The 18,690-nt window shown below is 40.4% G+C and overlaps 1 protein-coding gene across 8 annotated transcripts in view; it reads left to right on the top strand.

The window, feature by feature from the left end:
• The window catches only part of dia (diaphanous related formin 1), a 37,382-nt gene that overhangs the window by 7,297 nt on the left and 11,395 nt on the right, over nucleotides 1-18,690 (top strand). For 4 of the 8 annotated variants that reach the window (XR_011237086.1, XM_034971764.2, XM_034971765.2 and 1 more), the window contains 17 exons: nucleotides 7,376-7,549; nucleotides 7,896-7,997; nucleotides 8,498-8,694; nucleotides 9,596-9,761; nucleotides 9,880-10,020; nucleotides 10,708-10,816; nucleotides 11,354-11,465; nucleotides 12,264-12,392; nucleotides 12,929-13,059; nucleotides 13,635-13,816; nucleotides 14,202-14,256; nucleotides 15,184-15,228; nucleotides 15,690-15,856; nucleotides 16,056-16,184; nucleotides 16,549-16,649; nucleotides 17,369-17,546; nucleotides 18,260-18,436. Coding sequence is in view for 7 of the 8 variants with exons in the window: in XM_034971764.2 (XP_034827655.1) it covers nucleotides 7,376-7,549; nucleotides 7,896-7,997; nucleotides 8,498-8,694; nucleotides 9,596-9,761; nucleotides 9,880-10,020; nucleotides 10,708-10,816; nucleotides 11,354-11,465; nucleotides 12,264-12,392; nucleotides 12,929-13,059; nucleotides 13,635-13,816; nucleotides 14,202-14,256; nucleotides 15,184-15,228; nucleotides 15,690-15,856; nucleotides 16,056-16,184; nucleotides 16,549-16,649; nucleotides 17,369-17,546; nucleotides 18,260-18,436 (2,295 nt within the window). In the remaining variant the exon portion in view is untranslated. Of the gene's footprint in view, nucleotides 1-2,457; nucleotides 2,596-5,858; nucleotides 6,127-7,375; nucleotides 7,550-7,895; nucleotides 7,998-8,497; nucleotides 8,695-9,595; nucleotides 9,762-9,879; nucleotides 10,021-10,707; nucleotides 10,817-11,353; nucleotides 11,466-12,263; nucleotides 12,393-12,928; nucleotides 13,060-13,634; nucleotides 13,817-14,201; nucleotides 14,257-15,183; nucleotides 15,229-15,689; nucleotides 15,857-16,055; nucleotides 16,185-16,548; nucleotides 16,650-17,368; nucleotides 17,547-18,259; nucleotides 18,437-18,690 lie in introns of those variants that run through there. The other 4 variants (XM_034971768.2, XM_069500596.1, XM_034971767.2 and 1 more) reach the window with 3 other exon arrangements.

The following is an 18,690-nucleotide window of genomic DNA, read 5'->3' as shown; positions in this document are numbered from 1 at the left end:
ACCACCCTACCGGCAATGCCGTGCCGCCAAACGATTTAGCTTCCGGTATATGCCGTGTAGAAACCGACTACCATTATGGACATCAGTGTGCTTCGTGTAACATTGTGGCTAATTCCGTTGTACACAATCTCTAAACTAAACTAAAATGGCACGTCTAAATCTATTGCTATCCTTTTCATAATGTTGCTTGCGGAAAAGGATAGTACTAGATTGACCTGTTAATTTAGTTTAGTTTAAAGATTGTGTACTAGAGAATCGGCGCCAAGTGTACTTCTAACGATCAGGGGTATGAGATTAATAAAACTGCCATACCCCTTCCAAGGTATACCGCTTCCATCTTAGACTACATCATCACTTACCACTAGGTTAGATCGCAGCCAAGGGATAACTTGTATTGTATTGGAATATTTTTTTCGAAAGATTTGTGTTTATCGTTGGAATATTGTCGCAGGTGTAACGTTCAATAAAATACCTATTACGTCTCGACCCGACGACCTCGGCTCGATATTGACCATGTGCGCCTGAGTCACCTGTAGAATATGGCGTTTACGTCATCAGGTCGCGCCTCTCTTTTCCGTGATAGCCTCACCAGTCACCAGCGCAATCATGGTTAACCTCTCTTATTCGACTGCGGATCATCAGCAGGGCGATTGTCTAAAACCTGCATCAATCATTATTACAATCTCAATTGTTCTGATTGGCTGAATATGTGCGATTCTTGTTGCAACTGTGCATTGTGGCCAATAGTGAGCGAGCATTAACCAATCAGAGATGATTGCGATCGTGACATTGTAGCTGTCAAACAACCTCGGTAGGGCCACAGGTCTCAGATTCGAGTAACGGGAGTCGTCGTTTTGATGTGGGCGGGTCATTAGTCAATAGGGGTTTGCTGGCAAGACCTTGAGACCTATGAATATACCTGGTTATTTTATTGTCGGAGTAGATCATCTGCTTGACCGGTTAAGTACCTGCCGTAGGTGATGAGGCTCAGCAGTTTTGCTGGTAAGGCAGCCGCCTCGAGGCCTATGAACGTGCCTGGTTATTATGTTGTCGGTGGCAACTATCTCCTGGTTACCAGCCATGGTTTACGAGGCCCATCTCCTCGAGCATTAATCGGCTTTACATTGGCTGGTTATCTGGTTATAGTAAGGTTTTTTTTAAATAGAGATAGCGAGCAAACAAGCAGGCGCGTCACCTGATGTTAAGTGATTACCGCCGCCCATGAACATTTGCAGCACCAGAGGAATGATGCGTTGCCGGCCTTTTAGAAATTTGTTTAGGAGTTCTGGATAATTGTGGTGAAAGCTATAACTAGATAGAAAACTTTATTGCACACAAAACAAGGAAAAAACACAAAGTATAATTTATAAGCTAAACAATTATATGCAAAGGCGGTCTTGTCGCTTAAAGCATTCTCCACTAGGTAACCTTTGGTGAGAGGAGATTTGGGAGAGAAGGGAGTAAAGTGGAGGAGGAGAGTAGATCGACGAGGAGATCTAAAGTCCGTTGAGTTGCGCTATTGGTGGATGGCAAAGAAAATGGGCAGGAAAGATTCGAAATGCCGATCCTTGAAAAGGAACCGTTAGTTTTACCTAAAGTCCAGGCTTGTAATAACAATACAGGGGGTGAACCTAAAAATGAATAAAACGGGTCATGACCAATTGAAGTTGAAGTAGGCCAATCGGCGAGGTTTGTCTTCTCCCTTACACTCATAGCCCAGCTATTTCTAGATACCTTTGTCTCCCTCCCACAGATCCTCGATGAAAACGCGGGAGGTTGTGTCATTAAAATCATCATCAATTTATGTTGTATGAAGTCATATGGCGCCAGAGCAGAATCTATAGTGGAATCCTTGCATTTTTTATTCTCTAGTCTTCGTAACTTTGCTTTGTCATTTGGAGACTCCAAATGACAAAGCAAAGTTGGAGTTTTAAAATATCCTTGAAGGATAAGAATGTGCCTTATCGTGGTCATTTAATTTTTTAATTGAATACTTACTTTACTCAATATTATCAAAAGTTGATGATTTTAAATTATTCCTAATTAAACCACTGCACATGAAGTCATATCCCAATGGCAAATCCACAATATAATACTTTAATACCTTTTCGAGGTAAATGGGCATAATTTTATTTGCTAAAATAAAAAGCTAATACTTATTGCGAGATGTACGCAACGCTACTGGATCTACTAAACAGCATATTAATTGTTAAATGTCCGAAATAGGTGTGCCTTGTGACAGTCATGGTAGTTTGAAAAATATAATATCCTTTTATTTCTGCAAGAGTTTATCCCGTCATACGCCAGCCCTCTAGATCCGCAGAGCAAAAAACAATAACATATTTTAAGCTGTGCATTTTTCTTCAGCAAAAAGGCAGGCTCCAACTATGAATATCGCATCGTATAATCGACGTAAGCGCATAATAATTTACATGTTTGCGTTCATGCAGTATTCCTTTATTATTCGCAATTGACGCCCGCGGGTTTTGTTTAAAAAAAGATATTTATAGTAAACAAACTATGTGTTAAAAGTGCTGTAGTTTTAACTTTTTGTGGTAGTCTCTAGTTATGGATATGATGTGGGACATGCTTACTGTAAGTTGGAAACTTTTTCAACTAGACTATTTTCCGATACCCATTTTCATCTAGTTCTCATATTATTATGTTACCAAAGCGGATTCTTATGATATATTTGCCATACCGTAAATGATTATTGATTGCGCATGATCAAAATGTTATGTTTATTTGCTTCTATACAACTTCTACATTCAGGTAAAGATTTATTAAGGGTTGGCTGATTATTCTGAAATTTAGATTAAAAAATATTTATCAAAAGCTGTTGCCTGCGACTTCGTCCGCATCCCGCGGGAGCTTTCTTTTCCCGTGGTTTAGTTTTATTGATATCCACACTAATATTATAAGTGCGAAAGTGTGTCTGTCTGTTTGCTAGCCTTTCACGGCCCATCCGTTCAACCGATTTTGACGAAATTTGGTACAGATATAGCTTGCATTCCGATTCCCGGGAAAGGACATAGGCTACTTCTTATCCCGGAAAATCAAAGAGTTCCCACGGAATTTTTAAGAACCTAAATCCACGCGGACGAATTCGCGGGCATCATCTAGTTAACAATAAACCTTTACAAACAAAGTTGGTTTGCAGTTCGTTAATAAAGTGATTCTTACCGTTTTACTTCTTCTGTAGAGGAACCCTCGGTGCGTGAGCCTGACTCACACTTGACCGATTTTTCTCTAAAGTGTCGACATAACCGTCATGCAGTTTAATGTTGAGATCATACACATAATGACAAGCTTGGAATGTATCCAGAGAATATAGATTCACCGGTACACGTGTTTCACGATTGACGTAAGATCTGCCTATTGTTAAAATATTGACAAAAGACTGTTAACTTTATACGGGTTGTTGTGAGCCATTGTGGAGTTGTTTTAAATTAATTTAAATTAACTGATAGCTTGCCTAAAAGGAGGCTCCAAAACACGTAGGCACAGTTCACGACATCTATGGAACTTGTAACAAAACGTCGACGCCTCGACGTCACTGGCAGGCGTCAAATGGTACCTACATTTGACACTAGGTAGCCTATGAATTGCCTATTTTTAGGGTTCCGTAGCCGAATGGCAAAAAACGGAACCCTTATAGATTGGTCATGTCTGTCTGTGTGTCCCCCCCTTAACTTCTAAAATAAGAGAATGATTGAACTAAAAAATATATATGATGTACAATTACCATGCAAACTTCCACCGAAAATTGGTTTGAACGAGATCTAGTCAGTAGTTTTTGATTTATCGTGCAAAATGTCGATAAAATACGATTGTACTACTACCGAACCCTCAGTGCGCGAGTCTGATTCGCACTTGGCCGGTTTTTCTTTGACTAGCTTATTCCTGCGACTTCGTCCGCGTAACCTACACAAATGTCAAACCCCTGTTTTACTCCCTTAGGGGTTGAATTTTCAAAAATCCTTTCTTAGCGGATGTCTTCGCCATAATAGCTATCTGCATGCCAGATTGTGCAGTAGTTTGAGCTGTGCGTTGATAGATCAGTCAGTCAGTCAGCTTTCAGAGATTTCACGTCACCTATCGCCTAATATTTGACATATCGTCGATCCAGGATCATACCGAGTTTCCTTATCTAGTTCACTCTGACGTAGGTTGGTTGACTACTTAGCTCTTCTAAGTCCTCGTTCATAGAGACCCGGGGCATTGTACGGTCCGTTGTATATAATAGCGTCGCGCGGCCATATAAAACTTACCTGCGTGATTTTTTAATAAGAGGCCCCAAGAGTATCATAGCCTATTTATTAACCCGGAAAATCTCATGAGATTCTCATGTTCTCATGAGATTTTTACGGAAAACCCTAATTCCGTTGAAATCCGAAATGGATAAAGTTGCGAGCACCGTCAAGTAAACGAAAGATTCAATTAATATTTTATACCATACCATACCAACTCATGTACCTATGTGTTGGAAAGTTCAAAAATAGCATTTTTCATTGTGTACTATATTTTGCTATTATGTAGGAAAATCAATTCTATTTTAATAAAAACTGAATCCTTAGATCAGAAATTACTCGTAAGAGCCTCGTAAAAAGGATGCCGAAAATATTCTAATGTAGGTATTTTACGTATCATTTAGGTCAATGTTAACGACCTTCAAATCGATGCCATCATCAAATATATTCAGCTCAGCATACAAAGCGATAACAAAACACAAAACATTGACTCTTTCAACACGTTCTTAATACAACTGCATAAAGCTCAATGTCCTATAACAAGGACATTTTTTAAATTTACAGTCTATTTATGCCAATTTTCATTTCTGCAGGTATAAAATGAATTTGGTTCTTATTACCTTGCAATAGCGGCGATATTATTGTAGTCTACGTCTATCGATTTTATCAGGAATTTGGTTTACTTTCCTTGATAGTGTTTGGAGATGACATTTTTTCGGTCTATAAATAAGACTTTAAAAGTACCTACCTATGCCCTTGCCTAACCAAAACCTGACTAATTATTACTATTAAAATATCACCACAGAATACAGATCTGTTTATTTTCATAGAAAAATCAAATTATCTTCGTGACGATTCATTCTTCTTCTGTATCATGTCCGCAATTTTAAAATTATCATGACGTCATAGTAATACCCTTAGTAGTCTATGATACACGGAACATTATAGTACGCGACAGATTGAGATGGCAATCAGGGAGGGAACGTCTCAAAGACACGCATAGCCCCCTCGCTAACCTCGTTACCTCGCGGGTGACGTGCGGGTGTGCGGGGCGACCCCCACCTCATACCCCGATTTCCATCTCGACCTGTCGGGGATATAGGTAAAATTATCAAAATCTAATGAGTAGCTTTTTAAGTGAACAGATTAACCAACAAACGACTGAATAGACTGTTAAAGATATAACCCTCGCAGTCTCCCACAGTCGGGTAAAAACATAAACAACACAGCATATACACGTGTGATAAAACAACCGTGATTCATATACAAGACTGGCTTATGCTCGCGACTTCGTCCGCGTGGACTACACAAATTTTAAACCCCCTATTTTACCACTTTAGAGATTGAATTTTCGAAAATCCTTTCTTAGCGGATGCCTACATCATAATAGCTATCTGCATACCAAATTTCAGCCCGATCCGTCCAGTAGTTTGAGCTGTCTGTTGGTAGGTCAGTCAGTCAGTCAATCCCTTTATATATTTAGATTTACGTAGTGTGCCAAGAAAAGACTTACAAAAATAATTTGCATGTATATAAAACAATAATATTGGTGACACCACTTTGTACTCCAAAAATAAGCTTCTCTGCTGTTAGATCGTTTCTTATTATATTTATTTAGTTGTGCATCTTCATCCAATTTGGACTGTCGCGTTTCGGAAAATTCAAATTCGTGTTTGTGATTGTAACTCTAGCTGGTCGATACTTATTTATAAATTGAATTAAATTCATAATCAAGTCACAATCATTTTAATTTTGATTTGATATAGGGTGATAAGATGTGTTTGTTGATTTGTTAAGTGAACGTTTTTGTAAATAATTTGAGATGGATACTATGAAAGTCGTAGGAGATTATGTGAGGGAGAAATCTCCATTTTCGGTGAGTTAACGTAAAAGGTATAATTTCTGAAAGTCACATGGAAAAGTTTATCTACAGCTCTAGCTAGTTCTGTTCATCATAGCATAGCCATCTGAGTAAAATCATCTAACACCATACCAGACCATCAATAAGCGTAATTTATTACCTATTTTGAATAAATCATTTGACTTTGACTTTGACTTTGAAATATCAACTAAACAAAATTAAATTGCGGCTAAACTAAACGTCTCGTCTTGTTTGTCCTCTTGAAGAGTTCAACTCTTGCTTCTAATTCCATATTGAAATTGTTTTTCCAGATAGCTGCGAATATGTCTCTATTTGTTCTCTTCAGTCTTGAACCTTTGCTTACAATGTCATATCAGAGCAACGCAGTTCTAGATAGGTGTTTCATAAAGTCTTAAAACTCATGCCGTGAGAATTCAACACAGTTAAATTTTCTACTTCGGGTGCCTTTGCGACTGGCGAGGTTTGGTAGTCAGCTTCGTAAGAGCATAATCCGTTCTACCTACTCTTCGCGAGGCGAAACAGCTTGGCGGCATTCGCGATTTCCGTGCACGCTGCGATCGACCTTTTCCTGCAAGTTCCCATTGTGAAGAGATGTAGGAGTTCGGAGCTCTCGTGCCTGAGCCCCAGATACTTTTCTCATTTTGATGGTCTGCAAAAGTTCCCAGAACTACAACACAACTCCTACTTTTCCATCAGAGATGTGCTATGCTACGTTGCTATGGATGTGGTATCCATCAATCATTTCTATTGCTCCACATGGCTTTGGATTGGTGGAAAGCTATATTTTGTACTAGGTGATGCCCGCGGCTTCACCCGTGTGGATTAAGGTTTTTAAATCCCGTGGGGTCTGGGGACTCTTTTATTTTCCGAGATAAAAAGTAACCTATGTCCTTCCCTGGGACGTAAGCTATGTTACTAAATTTCGTCAAAAACGGTTGAAGGGATGCGGCGTGAAAAGCTAGCAGACCGACAGATAGACACATTTTTATAATATTAGTATGGATATGGATGTGGAGAGATGCGTGCTATGGATGGGAGCTAGGCTACGCGTGTGGTGTAGTTCCATGCTCTCTCTACCGTCGATGCATGTCTTAGCTCGCAGCGGCGCATCTGCATAGTACATCATACCCGCTCCGCTACACCGCTTAGCATTAGTGCAAACGGTCACATAGTTTCGTACCTTAGCTTTGACCTCCTCACAGCAAAGCTCAATAAAACTTCAAATACTCATTTGGTTTTCCAGCTGGACACATGGTTCGGGCGGCCGAAGAAGGCGGGCGCGGGGCTGGAGCGCGGCTACGACACGATGCCGCGCGCAGAACCCCGCGCCGACGACGACGAGCCCGCCGCCGAGTACACCAGCAAGATCGACGCGCTGGACGAAGCGCAGCTCGAGCGGCGCTTTGAGGAGATGCTGGTGGGTATCCTACTGTGAGATTTGAGTGCTCGCTCTAGTCAAGTGTCAGGTAGGACAGAGGTTAAACCCCAACACACTTAAATGGATAAAAGACTGGAGAAACGGGAAAATGTGTTGGCTCGACAGACTCAATGGTTGTGAGGTGTCTTCAGTTTTACCTGCATATTGCGCTCGCTCTAGGTAAAGCAATCTTCGCCCTTTAGGACCAACCCTGCATGGGTTCATCCATAAAGTTCTCCAATTAAACTGCGTAAAATTGGTATCCTATCAAATTTGGTTGGACAGGAACTAGGAATGTTCCGGGTTGCTGAGTATATTTTATAGATTGCACATTGCTTGTTTTCAGACTGATATGAACATCGTGGAGAAGAAGAAAGAGCCGCTACGAAAGTACTCAAGAGATCAGAAAAAGAAGATGCTAGTCGCCTATAAATTTGTTAATGCTCAGGTTCGTACTCAAAATTATAAAGAACATTCCTACATTTTCTTTTCTACGTGAGCCAAAGTACAGCTGGGGTGGCCCGCGATACCTCATGGGTTTTTTCTCTATTAATACTAATACTAGGGAGTAAATATAGATTTTGATCAACTTGTGATTTTCAAATCGTATTTCGTCCTTTCTGCTTTATCATAAAGTAAGTAAGTTTTTAGGGTGAGGTTGGAGTATTTTAAATATAAAATCGCAGTAACCATTGCGTTGTATAAGTCCCGCAAATTGCTAATGTGCGTGGCCGCCATTTTAGGGACGTCAGTACTAAACTGAAGTTTCGAGCTGATAGTATATTTTTATTTCGGCTGACGTAAAATGACGTCATTTCTATGGTAATGAGACATGGTTCTAGCGCGATAGCAATTTGCGGGACTTATACAACCAGACAGATATAAAAACAGACTTTTTTTTTCAAGTGATTTTGTATAGTAAATCAATCAACGTACGTTTCTTTACAGGAAGGTCGCTCAAAATTCGAAAAGCCGTCCGATTATGTGTCATACCTCAACCAGCCCGAGCTTTCGGTGGGCAAACTACACAGTTGTATGGAAAACTTGAGGATAGCGCTCACCAATAACCCACTCTCGTGGATCGAGGAGTTCGGAGCCAAAGGGATCGAGAGTTTGCTGACTACCCTCAATGTTTGTTATATCAAGTAAGTTAATATAAAATTCTATTTGTATCGTTTTAGTTAACCAATGGTTTTCTTTTGATTCTGAGATTCTGACGGCAACTTTTGGAGTATTCGTATAACTAGCTGTTTTTCTTACCATTACCAATATAATAAGAAAACGACAGACAAACTTACTTTAATTAAAAACTGTCAAGCTTCGCGACTTGAGGTGTTGAGCATAGTGTTTTTGTAGCACTAAAATTTTAAATTAACTTAAAATTAATTTTCCGTCCTCTTTTAGCCATAATAAAAAGAGAAAGATGCAGATACTCTAAATTTAGTTTATTGTCTTCTGTTATACTGTCTTCAAAACAATTCAATTTGAATAATGCTAAGGACCAATACTGCCGTTTTTTTTACCGAAATAGAAAGGATATGCATCTAAGTTAAATAGGTTTTTTTATTTTGATCCAGAACTTTTGTAAATTTTTAACATTCCATGACGTTTTGATTTTGTAAATTAATATTAATTTTACATGCTATCAGTGGGAGTGGATTTTATCGGTAAGATTTTGTTATTTTTAAATCCAATTTACATTGTTCGACGCGAGTTATGCCCTCGACAGTCTTATAATGTGCACCAATGGTTAGTTTCTGATTTTCCACTCATACATTACATTCTGACACATGCCATATTGTTTGCTGACGAAAACTTTTCTAGCGTGATCCAACTGCGTGTAGCTACTAGCGACATCTAGTTTGTAATGTGAAACTTACGATGGCAATCGACCCCAAGATGGAATAAAAACTCGGCTAGGAAAACCATCACAAAAAAAACATGACTTTCCTGCTCCGTACCTGGGTAAGGAGGCCCATGTTTCAACGCCTATATCCAATAGATATGCCTAGTTTATAGTATATCTTCCTTGTTCGTTGTTTCCAGTGACTCCCGCTACGACCGTGTACAATACGAGTGTATCAGATGTCTGTCCGCGATACTCAACAACACGGTCGGCATCCGAGCGGTGTTCGAGTGCAGAGAAGCGTTGCCAGTTCTAGCCAGAAGCCTCGACGCTAGGAAACCGCATTGCGCGTTGGAGGCTGCCAAGGTGTGATAATGAATTTAAAATATAATGCAGAATTAAATCAGGACTAAAATAAGCCTTAAAATATAAACGTTAAGGTTTAACATTTTATGCAAATCTGAACTTAATTCAAATTTTTCAGGTGCTCGCAGCGATATGTCTCATTCCGAACGGCCACGAGAAAGTGTTGGAAGCGATCACAATGGCGGGGGAATCGAGTCGGAAGGCGAGATTGCTTCCCATCATCGAGTGTCTGGAAGCTAAGGCGCCGGAGAGTTTGAAGGTACTTGTCACATTAAAATATCACATTAATATTATAAAGTTTATATGTGTGTGTGTGTGTGCGAGAGTTTGTAATAAAAGCTTAAAGTTTAAGAGTGTTTGGCAGGGGGTTGCCACGATGTGGCATGCAAGTGTTGCATGACATGATTTCTAATACCAAAGAAAATATTATAAAAAAAATTAGACTTTATTTTGACGTAAGTTTTGTACACCTTTGTGACCTGTTATCTCCCAAAACCACCATGATCCAAACTTCATAGTCGCTGATCGTTCCTCCCTATGTTGGGGACAATACGCAGATAGACTTTCAGCTTGAACGAACGCTTGAAAGCGCGTTGAACGATGCCAATGAACGCGGTATAGGTGCCATAGCTCTAGCAACAGTGCGATGATGTGGGACCACGAAAAGTTTATTCTTTCGTGGACGAAGATAACTGTTAGATTTAGGGGCACAAATACGACACAGTTGGTCATGAAGGTCTGGAGCATTAACATCTCGCAAAATTCGACACATAATTTTTAGTTGATCGCAAGTTCGTCTGACCTCCAGGGAGTTGCAACCTAAGAGAAATTTGGTTGGATATAGGAAAGGGTAATATCCATAAATCAAAAAAATAACGAAGGTCTGGCCCTCGCAGGTTCTTATTCCATAAAGCACATAACTTCAATAGCTATCTGTATGTTTCAGAATGGTGCTATGCAACTGATGAACGCGATAACCACGGAACCTGAAGAGTTGGAGTTCCGAATGCACCTCAGGAGCGAGTTCATGAGGACGGGCCTTTGTGATTTATTAGGTACGGTCCTAACAATATGACTTTTTACCCTACTACGAAAGGATTACTATCAGTTTACCTTGTTAAGTTTTCCCTTGATAACTCTTCGATTTGAAAGAAAGTAAATGTTTCTTTTTCTTGTACCACAGCCCACAAATTAATAACTTAAGTGTAAATAGTACTTAAGATGCGTCCACACTTGCGCACGCGCACGAACCATGCACACAACGCGCATCGAACACTTATGGACGCGTCACTGTCTCTGTTCACACGTGCACGTCACGAACACACGCCAGTCGTCACAACATCGTGTGTACGCTTCGTGTGCGTGCGCAAGCGTGTGCCTGCCTTTATACACTCAAAGTGAGTTTAATTTTTACGAAGCGTCGAACTTTATTCGCAGTTTTCGATGATGTGACGTTGCATTGCGATTCAAGTTTTGGCTCTGAGTTGTACTTTTGATTTGGTTTAAATTAAATATGCTTTTTCTATTGAATGTAATGTGATAGAGTTTTTAACATAAAATTCAATTAAGATCCTTATAATTTGATGTTACAGATGAGTTGCGAGCGGGCGCGGAGGACAGTGGCCGACAAATACAAATAAACGTGTTCGACAGCCACGCGGCGGCCGATCAAGATGAATACTTGGCCAAATTTGATGACGTCAGGTAACAATCATTTTCACGAGCCACCTGACCTGCCCCGGTTTCGCTCGGGTTTAATTTCTCAAAATCCTGTATTGCGGCGATCTCGCATTGCACATATCCGTCATCGGTGAGAATGCCAGCGGTTATCTACGACATGTCATAAGCTACCATACAAAACAAAAAGGAACGTATTTTCACGGACTCGGATCGGATGAGTGCATAACCGCCGTTAGTGGATGCCCCTGTTAAAGACAGAAGAAACTAATTTTCCGGGACAAAAAGTAGCTCATGTCCGTCCCCAGAACGCAAGCTGTCTCTGTACTGAATTTCGTTAAAATCTTTTAAGCTGATGGGTCATGGGAAGCTAACAGACAGACACACTATCGAATCACTACCCATATTATATATGCGAAAGTGTGTTTGTTTGTTGGTTTATTGGTTTGTCCTTCAATCACGTCGCAACGGATCAACGGATTGATGTGATTTTTTGCATGGCTATAGTCAAAGACCTGGAGAGTGACATAGGCTAGTTTTTGTCCCGGAAAATCAAAAACGAAGTCGCGGGCATCATATGAAAATCCGTACAGTAGTTTCTGAGATTAGCACATAGTGACTAGATGACCCACAACTTTGTTTGCTTCTTCTTCTTCAAGTGCCATCTCCTACCGAAGGTTGGCAATCATTAAGGCTAACTGGATCTTGTTTACTGCTGCCCTAAACAGTGATCTTGTACTCATGTTAAACCACTGGCGAAGGTTCTTGAGCCAGGATATTTGTTTGCTATGTGAATAAATTTAATTAATTGGTTTGATATTTCAGAGTGGATTTCAACGACGTCAACGAATGCTTCGAGCTAGTAAAGAACCTAGTGGTGGAAACGCCGGCCGAGCCGTATCTATTGTCGATATTACAGCATTTATTGTTCATACGAGATGACGAAGAAATTAGGTAATTCTTTCCAAATAATATCTGTCCCGGCTGTACTCACGTGTTTAGTCGACGTTAGCCCGACTAGTTTCGAACCCATACGGGGTCCTTTTTCAAGGGAGTCCGCGCACGTGCCGCGGTTTTGACTGCGGGACGGAAGATATTATTTAGAATGGAAATCACTCACGGTAGTTTAAACGCTAAAATAGGTAATTCTTCTTATAATTATTACTAGCTTATTCCCGCGACTTCGTCCGCGTGGACTATACAAATTTCAACCCCCTACTTCACCCCTAAGAGGTTGAATTTTTGAATTAAAAAAAAGAAAAGCATATTAGCCAGGTTAATTGGTGACTAATATTCCCCTTTCCCCTCCAATTAAGCGTAAAGTTTGTGCTAGGAATGGGTACGACAATAGTGCAACGGCTGGGATTTGAACCGGCGACCTTTCGGTGTTCAGTCCGCTCCTTTAACCGTTGAGCTATCGAATCTCTGTAGTGAGCAAGCGATAGGTTGCTCATGATGATGATGATGATGCTATTAAATATGTATTTCAGGCCAGCGTACTACAAATTAGTAGAGGAATGCATAACCCAAATTGTTTTGCATAAAAACGGCTACGATCCCGACTTCAGACTGACGCAGCGCTTCAATATCGATGTTCAGCCGCTAATTGACGGGTTAATAGGTAAGTTTTACCATCTTATATAATATTCTTCACCCGGCGTTACTCACGTGTGTGTTTAGTCGACGTTAGCCCGACTAGTTTCGAACCCATCCGGGGTCCTTTTTCAGGAAGTCAGTTCGCGCACGCGTCGCGGTTACGACTGCGCGCCGCTGCTCGCACTGCCCGATGTGAGGATGGCTTAAGGGGGGGAGGGAGCATTAATCTTTATTACTATCGCAATTGTCAAAGCTGTCATTCTAGCGCAAGCGAGCCATGGGTGAGCGAGCGAGGTTTGGGTTCTGTCCCCTCGCTGTGACATATTTGCTGACAAATGGGCTGATCTCATGGGTCAGATCTTGCACTTTTGTGAAAATTTATAATTTTGCTTTTTAAAAATTTATAATTTTAACAATTTTTGTAAGTATGTTTATGTTAGTTAGTACTCGTAGTTTAATTAGTGTAATTGGGCTTTATGGCCGTTCTAATTAAATAATAAATAAATAAATAATAATAATAATAGTACCATGAACTCACTCGTACAACATAATAAGCCACAGTTAAAAATTTAGAAATATTAAAAAAATAGAATGTTCCAGAAAAATCACGCGCCGAAGAGGAAAGGAAGGTGGATGAACTGAAGACTAAACTAGAAGCCGCCATCGCAGCGAGGCAGGAAGCTGAAGCACGGGCCGCGCATCTCGAAGACCGACTGAAGCAGGCCAGCGCGCCCACCGGCCCGGGGGGTGTCACGCAAGGGAATATAGCTGCTATTGCCAAGGTAATAGATGCCAAAATACAATACACGGAACACATCATACACACGTCCACGTTACATTTGCTCTCCTAGTACAATCATTTAAGACTATAGTTGGTTTAACGAAATACTCTGACTATGCTGAGACTTAAGACAGAGTTAAAACGAGACATGTATATCTCTCACATAAATCTGTCTCGTTTTAACTCAATCTTAAGTCTGAGCAAAGTCAAAGTTCGCTCTATAGATCTCAGCCTTAGAGTACAGGAAATATAAGCTCTGACATTGAACCTGCGCAGTGGGCGATTTTGTTTTTAGAAAACTGAAATTTAGTACTAGTAGTTTCCACTATTAGTCACCCCCATCAGTTATTCATCAGTCATTTAGATCGCTATTGTTTTATTCACAGTCGATAGGAAGCCCCGGTGGTCCGCCGCCACCACCGCCTCCGCCAATGCCTGGAGGTAAGTCCAAATTAAGGGTATTCAAAATATTATACAATCTCACATAAGGTGCATGTAGCTATAACTTTTTGATCTATTAAATATTTTTTTTGCATTTTTTTTTGCTTGATGGTTTATTTATGTTGGCAGCGAAACGAAAGGAATTCTCAAACATTCTCGCAATTTTTTTTATCAGAGTTTGTGCTTTAAGAGGAGTTTAATAAGTTATGTATAGGAATTCCCTTCGATTTGCTGCCAATGTATAGTACGCGACAGGTCGAGATAGCAATGAGGCGGGGGGACGCCCCGCACATCCGTATGTCATCCGCGCTCGCCCGCACCGATTTAGCGCGGGGACTGTGTGGGTGTGCGGGGCGTTTCCTCCTCGATTGCCAACCTGTCCCGTACTATATCATGCCTTAAATTATTAAAATGCAAATTTTAGGCCGTAATACCGACTAATCTATCTCGAAATAAATCGAATCTATCTTTTCGCATAGTAATTTCACATCGTGTAAGAGTACTAGCTCAAAATTTTGATAAATTATTAATTTATTATCAGTTTATGATATAAGTAACTATATGTTGAAAAGCACCTGTTTTGTTTCAGTGAATGGACAGTAAAAAATAAAAATGACCTTTATTTTTATTTTATATTGTTATGTATTTATGTCACAGTATTTTATTGAAGGTTGAGGAATAACTAAAAAAATATTAATACAATGCGATCAAAGTAAGTATAGAAAAGTCAATGACCTTGTAACCTATCGACAGATTGCAGACAGGATTGATTCATTAAATTATCCATTTCAATCATTACAATATGGCGGAAAGTCTTTTCTAATACTTTGATTGCATAGAATGTATATAAAATTCTTTTGAAAGCACACAAAGATAACACTATAAATGCATGTGGCACTACAAGTCTGTCTCGGTGTGTGTTTCCAGGAGGAGGGGGCCCTCCCCCGCCGCCCCCGCCGCCTATGATGCCAGGTGGGTGCATGTTTCTCTTTAAATTCTCTTTTACAGTGAACGAAAACAACTTGAAAAAAAGCGCATATCGGTTTTTAGGTTTCTAGCGGATTGAAAGGGGTGAAAAGAAATTTCTACCACACGGAAGCATGCGATTGGTTGATAAGCTGCTTTTTGTATTCCGTTATGCGCGGTTACTTCTCCACGCCGCTTTTCGCTTAAGTTGTTTGCTGGTCATCAGGATCAAGAAGTTGGATCCAAAAAAAAAAAGGATAATTTCGCAAACTTACTTTATTGAAAAAAATGCTTATTAGTCCAGAAACACCTTAGAGAAAACAAAACACACCGAATTTAGTACCTCCCCCTTTTTAAAAGTCAGTTACAAATAATTCTTTTTTTTTTCATTAATTTATTTTTAAATAAATCTTTGATGTGTAGTCCGAACATTTTATGCAATTATTTCATTAGATTTTTGATTTCAGGTGGGGGTCTACCAGTGCCCCCTCCACCGCCAATGCCAGGGGGCCCCGGAGCCCCACCGCCGCCCCCCATGCCGGGCATGGGCCCGCCACCGCCACCCCCCATGATGGGCATGGGGCCTCGACCACCCCCACCCCCGGGCATGATGGGTCCCATGGCGCCCAGGATGGTAAGCATACCAGAATCACTACCCACATTATTACCACCCAGATTGGTTGGTGTCTCAAAATGGTTAGGGTCTACTAAGAGTTTTGTTTCTATCATTTGTATGGGATAACGTAACAGAGAGAGCGCTATATTAACTTCTTTCCGCGAATAGAGTATATTATGTCACAAAACTATATCACTTTATTCAATTTTTTTTCCAGCCCCAACCAGATATCCTACCGTACGGCTTAAAACCGAAGAAGAAGTGGGAAGTGGAAGGTCCACTCAAACGTGCCAACTGGAAAACCATCGTGCCACAGAAGATGTCAGAAAAAGCATTCTGGGTCACGGTAAGAATCACAATAAATATACTATTCCAAAACTTTTCACCGACAGCTTAGTTTTAGTACGTTATTTTCCCTTACTAATCTCTATATATAAAAATGAATCGCTGAATGTGTTGCTGATCGCAAATCTCGAGAACAGCTGAACCGATTTCGCTAAATCTTTTTTTTATAATATTCCATATACGAGGATGGTTCTTACGGAGAGAAAAAATTTAAAAATTAGAATCGACTGTTAGGCGGTACGAAGTTCGCCGGGTCAGCTAGTAATAAATAATAATAACAGTTTAAATGGTTTAAACTGAAAATTAGCAAACTTGGCACATTGAATTAAATACTCTGGCTGATGATAATTTTCGTTATTTCATAGGTACAAGAAGACAAGCTCGCGTCTCCTGACATACTCACAGGCCTGGCGGCGAGGTTCTCAAGTAAACCGGTCGCTAAGAGGAACGAAGACAACGTCGATAGGTGAGTATTACTTTGCTTTTTAAAAAAAAAACAGTAAATATTCTGTATACAGTAATGACAGTAAAGTTTTTTTTTTAACAGGATTTTGCTATTTAAAAAAACTGGTTTTTTACCAACACTAGTTCGGGCACTTGTTTAAAGAGAGTTGAAAACTTATTATCAGTAACCTCATTATAAATACGAAAGTGTGTTTGTTTGTTGGTTTGTCCTTCAATCACGTCGCAACGGTGCAACTGATTGACGTGATTTTTTGCATGGTTATGGATAAAGACTTGGAGAGTGACAACACTTTTAGTTGTCTTAGAGTTGTAAACAATTTTAAATACATATCAAAAACTATATTGGTTAGGTTTTTGACAATCCCGTGGGAACTCTTTAATTTTCCGGGATAAAAAGTAGCCTTAAATGTCCTTCCCCGATGCAAGCTATCTCTGTACCGAATTTCGTCAAAATCGGTTGAACGGTTGGGCCGTGAAAAGTTAGCAGACAGACAGACAGACACACTTTCGCGTTTTAGTATGGATTGCGGACCGACAGGAATCGAACCCGCGTCTCCTGGGATCGCGCCCGACGATCTAACCACTGAGCTACGGCACTCGTCACTGGCAGCAAGCGATTCCTGCTGGTCCGCAATTTTTTATATGTATTTAAAATAATTTAGAAATTTCCCTGAAGTGGAGGTAAAACACTATAAAAAAATTAATTATTTTTATTTTCAGGGTTCATACATTAAAAAAAGTGAAAGACCTCAAAGTCCTAGACAGCAAAGCTGCACAGAATCTGTCCATCCTCCTCGGCGGGTCGCTCAAACACATGTCCTACGAACACATACGAACGTGCGTGCTGCGATGTGACACCACTGTACTTACTGCTAATGTACTAGATTTATTGATACAGGTGAGATCTCAAACTGTCATAGTTCCTACTCATAAACTATATATTTTTTTAAATTTATTGACTAGCGCTTGGCTGCAATGAGACCTGGTGGCAAGTGATGATGCAGCCTAAGATGCCTATTCACTCTTGACTTGAAGGTACCCATATTATAATTGGAGGGGAGAACTGATGCTGGAAGGGTGTTCTAAATCTTAGCGGTTCGAATTAGAAATGAGGAAGCAAATCGCTTCGTACGTATTTCGACTACGTACGGGTGCAAACCTTGGCAATGCCTTGCGTTGCGGTACGACAGTAGAAAGGTGAAGGAGGGACCAGGTCGAAATTATATGATGATTGATGATGATGATCATCACGTAATTATACAACACTAGCTGATGCCCGCGACTTCGTCCGATTATCGTACGTCAAATTACATCAAATGTGTATGACGTCACAACTGTGAATTTCATACAAGCTCCCATACTAAGGCCAAGATCTATAGAGCGTACTTTGACTTAGCGTTTCAGTTAAAACGAGAAAGAGTTATGTCAGCGATAAAACTGTCTCGTTTTAACAGTGTCTTAAGTCTGAGCTAAGTCAAACTGCGCTCTATAGATGTCACCATAAGCGAGCATTTAGACGTTTGATAAAAAGTCGCCGATTTGACTAGTAGTCATTATCCCTATTGATCGCTCAACTGCGACTTTATATTTACTTACTTTCTCCTTATATAGTACCTCCCGCCTGCGGATCAGCTGAAGAAACTAGCGGATCTCAAATGCAAGAGCGAAGAGTTGACGGAAGCGGAACAATTCGCGGCCACCGTCGCGGACGTCAAACGCCTCATCCCTCGGCTGAGGAGTCTAGCCTTCCGGGAGCACTATAGCGAGATCATTTCCGAACTTAAACCGGTAAGTCTATTTACCTACTTTCTCTTTACTAGTACCTCCCGCCCGCGGATCAGCTGAAGAAACTAGCGGACCTCAAATGCAAGAGCGAAGAGTTGACGGAAGCGGAACAATTCGCGGCCACCGTCGCGGACGTCAAACGCCTCATCCCCCGGCTGAGGAGTCTAGCCATTATAAGAGTATGCGGTACACTGTTTAAATGAAGATTATATTTTTAAAATTCACTAAATGCAAACGCTTGACTACAATCACATCTG

The sequence above is a fragment of the Maniola hyperantus genome, chromosome 9, assembly GCF_902806685.2.
Source record: "Maniola hyperantus chromosome 9, iAphHyp1.2, whole genome shotgun sequence".
NCBI lineage: Eukaryota > Metazoa > Arthropoda > Insecta > Lepidoptera > Nymphalidae > Maniola > Maniola hyperantus.
This window is presented reverse-complemented; position numbering and strand designations above follow the sequence as displayed.